The sequence below is a fragment of the Hibiscus syriacus genome, unplaced genomic scaffold (assembly GCF_006381635.1).
Source record: "Hibiscus syriacus cultivar Baekdansim isolate YM2019G1 unplaced genomic scaffold, ASM638163v2 tig00112988_pilon, whole genome shotgun sequence".
NCBI classification, from domain to species: domain Eukaryota; kingdom Viridiplantae; phylum Streptophyta; class Magnoliopsida; order Malvales; family Malvaceae; genus Hibiscus; species Hibiscus syriacus.
The window spans coordinates 1,525,468-1,534,878 of record NW_024063432.1 but is presented as its reverse complement, the minus strand read 5'-3'; the positions used below and the strand labels follow the sequence as shown (position 1 = coordinate 1,534,878).

At 29.8% G+C, this 9,411-nt stretch overlaps 1 protein-coding gene across 1 annotated transcript; it reads left to right on the top strand.

Moving 5' to 3' along the window:
• The first annotated feature begins 2,157 nt into the window (after window positions 1–2,157).
• Window positions 2,158–5,567, top strand: LOC120185024 (probable ubiquitin-like-specific protease 2A). Its single transcript, XM_039189359.1, has 7 exons — window positions 2,158–2,342; window positions 4,344–4,443; window positions 4,533–4,700; window positions 4,799–4,930; window positions 5,010–5,091; window positions 5,167–5,280; window positions 5,415–5,567. The coding sequence occupies exons 1-7, from the start codon at window positions 2,240–2,242 to the stop codon at window positions 5,484–5,486; spliced, it is 771 nt and encodes a 256-aa protein (XP_039045290.1). The 5' UTR covers window positions 2,158–2,239; the 3' UTR covers window positions 5,487–5,567.
• Window positions 5,568–9,411: the final 3,844 nt, after the last annotated feature.

Genomic DNA, 9,411 nt, shown 5'->3' with positions numbered 1-9,411 from the left:
TTTTTAATATTGTACTATAGGGACAAAAAGTTAAATATTTTTATATTGATTATCGATATTTGATTTATTGATTAATTAATTCATATCAAATATCACGGAAAATATATTTTATAAATGATTATCCTAATCTAATTTTTTTACTCGCAGTATCATAATTCCTTTTGATATTATTAATTAAATTAAATTAAATATTATCATTTGGATTTGGATTTATTTTTATGCAAGAAAAGTGCTTATGTTGAATTGATTTAACTAATAGAGAGCAATCACATTTAGGGATGGGCATGGACCCGATCCCGACGGGTTATGAACTGATCGGGTCATTTTTTTTAAAAAAATCGTCGGGTCGGGTTTTTTTATGTGATGTTCGAGTTTGGTCAGGTTTGGGTTTATGGTGAAAAATAACCGATCCGATCCGAAAAAAATATAATTTTACTTTATATATTTAGAAATAATTACAATAACACCCCTCTATATATTTAGGAATAATTACAATAATACCCCTCTATATATTATTTTTTTCAATTAAGTCACTATTTTTATTGAATAAAAATATTTTTTTATTATTTCGGGTCGGGTCAGGTTTTTAAGTTATATATCGGGTCGGGTTCGAGTCGGATGAAAACTTATTTTGGTCGGGTCGGGTTGGGTCTCGGGTGAAGGACTCCTTGTTCTCGGGTCGGGTCGGGTGGACCAAAAACCCGACCCATGCCCATCCCTAATCACATTAATTAATTGATTAATCTGTTAATTTTTATTTTTTTCATATTTTTTTAAAATATTAAAATTGAATTTAAAATTTATTAAAAAATCAACAAATAAAATTTTTTAAAATGTTAGGTCATAGGGGTGGATTGTTAATTTGTTATTGTCCTTGGCCGAACAAAATACTTGGATGTAACCCTTCTTCTATAGTACAATAAAACATTATGTCCTTGGCCTAATTAATAATTGAGTTATGATTTGATATATTATATATAAAATATTAAGATTATAATAAAACTTTTAAATATTAATATTTAATGAGTAATTTTAGTGAAAAAATATTATTTTATTTAAATAATCTAGACTTAAAATATTTTATCTGAATATGTACGTGAATTTATCTATATCTTAAAATGAACATAAATTATAAATTGATAAAATAAATAAACATATCACATATCATCATTCAAGGATTGTTTATGATTTTTTCATTATTATTTTATTAAATAATAATTCTTATTAATTTTCCTAATAAAACATATTAGAAATATATTGAATATATATATATTAATTAATTTAATTATATTTTATTATAATAATTAGTATTACTTTTACTTTATATTTAGTTACTCTTCTTCTCATGTAAATCTAGAAAGGTGAATCTGTAATTTAAGATTACTATTATTAAGGTGAACTATCTATTGGTTATCTACTTATAATTTAATTTTTATTTTAATCATTCAATTATTTTTTACATCGCATTTAAAGTTATGTTTAATTTATGATTTAACCACCCGTCATTAAAAATGAATAGTAATGTTGATGTGATATCATAAGATAATATCACGTTAAGATTTAAAAATAATAAGAAAAATATCACGTCAGCATCACTATTAAAATTTTAACGACGAGTGATCAAAACAGAAATAAAAAGTAACATTAGGTATTGTTTTGAAAAAAAATTAGGTTGTGACCAGAAAATAAATTAAGTAACAGATAATTGACCAAATAGATATTTTACCCTTATTATTATTATTATTATTCATAATATTTATTATTTTTAGGTAAATTATACATTTAGTACTTAAATTATCAGTTTTGGTCCGTTTTAATATCAAATTTTCATTTTTTTCAAAATTATACCTAACATTTAGTTTTTACTTCATTTTAATACCTGTCATTAAAAACTTAACACATTTTGTACTAAACTATCAGTTTTGGTCCATAAACTTTCAAAAAAAATTATAAAACTTAACGTTAAATTTTGAATGGGTACTAAAATAGAATAAAAATTAAACTTTAATTATAATTTTAAAAATTAAAAGTTTAGGTATTAAAATAGATGAAAACTGATAATATAGGTGCTAAACCTATGATTTTCTTAGACAAACGCATTAGAACAAAGCTATAAATGCAAAGCTGATTGTATTATGAAAAATCTGGTCCCGGAATTTCCATTCAGCTCTTCCCCAGACAAAATGATTTACAAAATTTCCATCCTTAATTGATTCAGGGTTTTCACTCCGTGCCGGAGATGCCAAAGAGAACGCCAGTTGAGATACAAGTCATAGGCGACGGTGAAGAAGAAGAAGAAGAAGATTCAACTGCGGTAATCCATTCCACTGTTTCAGCTTCAGGTAATGGAACAATTTGCATTTACTCCTCTTCCTCCAGGTGTCGTCCACTTAGAAACTTCAAGCACCAACTCCCTTTTCGTTCTTTTTTCTTCAATGGGTAATGTTTTTTTATCATCCATTTGTGTAATTCTATTAAGTTAAGATCGGTTGTTTGAATGTGCAGATAGAAAGGACACAAGAATCTAGGTTAAGGGCCTGAATTTAGAAAATTATATTAAAATTATAAAGGATGTGAAATTATAAAATTTCAGGAGTTGCAAAATCGGTTGTGAAGATAAAATATAGAGAAAATATCTTAATTATTCGAGAATTTGAAATTTCTAGCACTTAGATCTGTAGTATTGCATTTGTATGCTTCGAGTTTCTTTCGGATAGTTATGGGTTTAGATCATTGGTGTTACTTGTTCAAGTTGTGTTTGAGTTATCTCTGGCTCGAGTCAGTTTTGGATTTTGGTTGTTTCGAGTTTGGGTCAATTCTATTTCAGGTAAAGTTCATAATGTTTGCACGAACTAAACGATGTTGGTGGTAAATGAATTGTTGTTATTCCTTAAGTTTCGGGTTCGAGTACAAGAAATGAATGGGAATGAGCGTTCAATGTTAAATGGTTTGAGAGTTATCTTTGAACATATACTAAAAAATGGCTGTCCCTTTTTCCCATATGTATGGAGTAAGGGGGAGGTAAGTTAGTAGGCTACCCCCAACACCAGGTTGAGAGCAGCTTCCGTAAGAGACCTCCGAATTATGAAATACCCTCCGTAGGACTCGATCCCACGACCTTAAGGTTAAGAACCTTGTGCTCTACCAACTGAGCTGGATGTTCATTTCTTTGAACATATACTAATTTGTCCTTATCCCGGATTAATAATAAAAAATAGAGCTCATATTGTCATTAACTTTTTGTTTTTCTGTTCTCCATATATCTTCAACATAGAAACTTCATACGCAATCCATATTCTTTCTTCCAATCTGTGTAATGTCTTCAACCCCGGATTAATAATAATATCTTTACTTTGTTGATTTTCATTCTATAGGTAATGTTCGTTCTTCCAATCTGTGTAATCATACGCAAAGCGTATGTGCTATCAGGTTAAGATTGGTGGTTTAAGGGTGCTGATTTGTAGCACTGCATTTGGATGCTATGGTGATTTGTTATATCATTTGGATGCTATGGTGATTTGCTATATCTTTAACAGAATTATTAACAGTCTAGGTTCAAGTGTCATGTTTCTGGGTATACTTCATTTTTTTGTAACTTTTTTCATGTATTTGAAGTTCTCATAGATTAGAAGAAATTCGGGCGAGGGTTTGGTACACATTATACTTAAAACTTTTTTATGTATTTTTCATATAATACACATAGTAAAGATTTTCTCCAAAACATATCAAAATGATAATTTGAATCTCATATTGATGGACCGGTTACTTGAAATCTGATGTTTTATTCTTGAGAGCTCTACATGAATTTCATAGCAGGGGCGGATGTACATGGCTCCATAGGGGAGCCATTGCACACCTATTATTTTGAGAAAAAAATTAGTTTAGTTTACTAATGAGAATAGGAAAAAAAATAAGAAACTTTGTACACCCAAATTTTTTAGAACCTAGTATTAAAATTTTGGACTCCATTTTTCAATTTCTAGATCCGTTACTGTTTCATAGTATAGATAGTAGTTGGAACTTTGATATTTGAATCTACTTTGTTGCATGTTCTTCGATGATATGTTTTAGTGCATCACTTTGCCTTGGACGCTATGTTATTTGGACTCTGATTTGAGTATTAGTTATGGATACGCATTCGACACAAGTTTCTTTCATGTTTTCTAAGTTTTTTAATGTATTTGGAGGGTTATATTCTTATAGCTATGTATGAAGATGTGCCGAAAAATGGATATGGGGCATAGATACTTGAGAAAATTGAAGAGATGGGACAATATAGCTTTGAAGGCACCTTGGAGAACATAAGAATTGTGTATTTAAGTTGATCCGTTGATGTTTGCTAGGTCGCTTCTCTCCTAATAAAAGGTCGAGAAGGAGAATTAACAACGGGAACACCAGGCAACAAGGGATGTTAAATAGCAATCAGTTTTCAGACTGCTTTGAGTATGGCCTTTTTAAACTCCTCTCCCTCTCCCTCTCCCTCTCTCACTATTTCCCTCATTCCTAATCTTAAGCTCATTGATTGTTCTTAGGATCATATGGAAGAGCTTCTCGGATGATCGAAGGGATTCTTTTACATATCTTGATTGCTTATGGTTTTCATGGTACATGGATGAATTGTATAAAGAAAGGGTGTTGGCATGGATCGGTCGAAAACAAATTTTCTCGAAGAAATATGTTTTTGTTCCAATAGTGCACTGGTCAGTATAGTTTTTCTGGCCACTAAATCACTAATCATAATGGTCTGCAATTTTCAAGTTGCCTTTCTTCGGTTCATATGAATTTGTGATACTTTTAGGAGCCATTGGAATCTCTTGATACTCTGCAACTTTGATGAACCCTTGCAATCTAAAAATCAAACAACCTGCATGTTATTGCTCGATTCACTGCAAATGAGTGGCCCGAGGCGGCTCGAACCTATGATAAGGAAGTATGAATCTGCAACTTTGTTTTACAATCCATATTCATTCCTGCATATCTTTACCACTGCTACTTGGTTCTAATTCCAGGTTTGTCCTGGACATATTTGAAGCTGAGAAGAGGCCTGTCACGAAAGAGGCCATATCAAAGATTCCGCTATTGGTACCGAAGGTGATGATTCTTTGTTTTCTCGGTTATTTATTTATCAGATTTTGCCTTGTGGCTGAAGCAAAACTGAACTACCAGGTTCCCCAACAGAGAAATGGAGAAGAATGTGGCAGTTTTGTTCTTTTTTTCATAAGCTTGTTCATGGAAAGTGCTCCTGAAAACTTCAGTATCACTGGTGAATATCCTTACTTTGTAAGTTGTATTTTCTTTTCTCGACCGTCGATGTTTCGGGTTTTTCTTTTATTGACCGTCGATGTTTCAGTTTTTTCTTCCTGGTAAATTTGTAATTTAAACTTAAACACACTTTTGGTGGTGGTAAACTGCAGCTGAAGGAAGATTGGTTTTCTCCACAAGACTTGGATTGCTTCAGCAAGAGGTTTAAACCCAGCACTCTGTGAAATCAACTTGTATTCAGTTGAGGCACATGTATATCTTAGACTCTTATATCACAATAACTCGATATATCCCAAAACATCATTCCAACAAAACTCAACTAAAAAAAATTAAATTTTTTGACTCGACCTAATTCGAATAGTAATTTCAATTCAAATCAACTTGAAATATTTTTCGAGTAGAGATATATAATAGAATTCGAATAAATCTAAATTATTAATAATTAGTTGATTTGTTTTCAAGTTTGAGTCGAGTCTCTCAACCCTGTATGATATACTTATATTACATTTTAAAAAGGCCAAAAGGCATCAGGGGTTTCTATACTTTTGAAAAAACCAATTTGGTCCTCGCAGTAATTTTTTTCTCTCAATGTGGCCTTTCAACTCATAAAATAAACCCACTGTGATCATCCAACTTAGAAAATAAACCCAATGTGACCCTTTACCCAATGTTTTTTCGTCGTTAACCCTTACAGTGATGATGTGACAGTTCACAGTGCTAACATGGCAGCCCATAATGATAGATTAACGTGATAGATGACATGATAGATTAACTAAATTGGTAACTCAAACATGGCAGATGTCGATGCACCCGAGGATGCGGATTGGATCGATCGATACATCGGCATGGTGGAGTTCGCAGGCATTGTCGTATGGATTCTTCAGCAGAATGAGTATCGAATTGGAAACTGCTTGATGATTATCTTTTTTTGGTAGAAAATGCATGGTATTTTAGTAACGACGCATGTTCAATGATCTAGCTGAACCGTTCGACGAAAAGTTCATTTATTTATTAAACGAGCGAACATAAATAAAAAATTTTATTTGTATAATTAAATGAATGAATATGAACAAATGACTTATTTGTTCATTTATGTGCTCGTTTATGTTCGTTTATTTATGTTCATTTACGTTCAGTAATTCATTCGTTTATGTTCAGTAACTCATTCGTTTATGTTAGTTCGTTTAATTCTATTTATATTTATGTTTGCTTATTTATATTCTTTTTAGAATTCTTACTTGATCTAAAAGAAAATTACATTTTATGTTCGTTCGTTTATGTTAGTTTGTGTTAGTTTATCATTTTAATGAATGAACATGAATGAATACAAATAAGTTACATTCCTTAACGAACGAACAAGAACAAAAAATTATGTTTGTGACACCCTAACTATTCATATGTTGCAAACTCATATTTTTCCGTTAAAATTGACAGTATTATGAGTTGAACGTTAACCTGCTAAATGTGATATGATAAAATATGATCCTAGAATCTTAAACGACTATCATATTTCAGTCATTATGTTAACGTCCAACTTAGACAATGACCGATTTTTTAAATAGAAAAAGACGGGTCTGAAACATAATAAATAGTGGGATGACCATTTTATAACTTTTAATAGCCAAGGGACTTTATAAAGCGTCATTTTATAGTTAAAGGATCATTTTGTAAATTTTAACAGTCAAGGGACTTAATAAAATAGTATAATGTAGTCAATGGACTATTTGTATATTTTACCTAATAGTCGAGGGACTATATAATGATGTTTTATTAAGTCTCTCGACTATTAAAAGTTATAAAATGGTCACCTGACTATTCATATGTTGTAAACTCGTCATTTTCCATTAAAAATTGGCAATATTATGAGCTAAACGTTAACCTGATAAATGTGATATGATAAAATTTGATCCTAGAGTCTTAAACGACTATCATATTTCAGTCATTATGTTAACGTCCAACTTAGACAACGACCGATTTTTTTAATAGAAAAAGACGGGTCTGAAACATAACGAATAGTGGGATGATCATTTTTAACTTTTAATAGCCAAGGGACTTTATAAAGTGTCATTCTATATTTAAAGGAGCATTTTGTAATTTTTAACAGTCAAGGGACTTAATAAAGTAGTATCATATAGTCAAGGGACTATTTGTATATTTTACCTAATAGTCGAGGGACTATAATGATGTTTTATTAAGTCCATCGACTATTAAAAGTTACAAAATGGTCACCTGACTATTCATATGTTGCAAACTCGTCATTTTCCGTTAAAAATTGGCAGTATTTTGAGCTAAACGTTAACCTGCAAAATGTGATATGATAAAATCTGATCCTAAAGTCTTAAACGACTATCATATTTCAGTCATTATGTTAACGTCCAACTTAGACAACGACCAATTTTTTTAATAGAAAATGACGGGTCTGAAACATAATGAATAGTGGGATGACCATTTTATAACTTTTAATAGTCAATAGACTTTATAAAGTGTCATTCTATAGTTAAATGATCATTTTGTAATTTTTAACAGTCGAGAGACTTAATAAAATAGTATCATATGGTCAAGGGACTATTTATATATTTTACCTAATAGTCGAGGGACTATAGAATGATGTTTTATTAAGTCCCCCGACTATTAAAAGTTACAAAATGGTCACATGATTATTCATTTTATAACTTTAAATAGCTAATGGACTTTATAAAGCATCATTCTATAGTTAAAGGATCATTTTGTAATTTTTAATATTTGAGAGACTTAATAAAATAGTATCATTTAGTCAATGGACTATTTGTATATTTTACCTAATAGTCGAGAGACTATTTATGTATTTTTAAGATTCCTAGTTGTCCAAGTTTAAAATCTAGCCTTTACTTCATCCAACAAAGGCCCGCCGTCAGCAACCGTGAGCTTACAGGTAACTAATGGGACCCCTAGATCCTAACAGGTAGCTTTTCGTAGGTTTTCAAAAATTATTAATAATGAAACAAATATGGTATTTTTAAAAGTTCGTTACAAAAATGATTTAACTATCGATATTTGATTTATTGATCGATTAATCTAAATCGAATATTATATCATTACAAGGGATCATCCTCCTAACTCACTTTCTTCTATTCACGATATCAAAATTCAAAATTTTGACTTTACTTAAAAAAACCTAATATTTAATCCCCCTAAACTAATAGATTGTTGATATACTTTTGTTGATTTTAACGACATTAAATTAAATTTTAAATTCAATTTGATAATTAAGAATAAAAATTTTAATATTAAAAAATAAGAAATTGAATATTCGAGGATCGGACGAGCTTAGGGTGTTGTTGTTTTTATTAGCTTAGGGTGTATATAAGGTAATATCTCGTAAATGATTCTCAATCATTTGACATTGAATGTTCATATTCTTGTATAAGTGGTGCTCAAACTCGGAACCTCAATGAATAACAATAATTCCTTCACTACTGAAGTAGCTCGATTCATGTAATTTTTAAAAATTATAAAATGAGTATTACGACATTACTTTCGTTAACCGTGAAGGTGTGCCATATATATTCAATAAGTGATATCTTATTTGATTTATTAATTGTAAATAAAATCCTATTTAAATATTTCTAAATATTTTAAAGCAATATTTTAAAAAATTATAATTTATTTTAAAATTATATATTTTATATATTATTAAGAAGAATTCAACCATAAAACAAATTACAAGGAGAGTTTGCAAAAAAATGAAAGTTTAAATTGAAATCAATAAGTATCATAACATTATAAATAATTACAGTTAAATTTAAAAAGATACTCGAATTAATATATTTTATTCGTCTCGATTCAAATTTTATAAACTAAACTCGACTCGAAAAAAAAATTAAAATGAAACTTTAAGATAAAATAGTGCACATCGACTCGACTAACTTAAATTTTTAAATTCAATTTTACTCTACTAGATTGAATTACTCATCCCTAAATCAAACTAAAACTCTTCATTCATTTCTTTTTCAATGAACATGAACTGCAAAGGTGTTTAAATGAACATAGAGTATATTCTAAACCAAAAAGGTCACTGTTAAAAAGGTAACTTACTCAAAAGTTACATAATTTTTTTCTTTTTTTTAATTAATCACTGGTATTCGATCTATTAACCAACTAATTCAGATA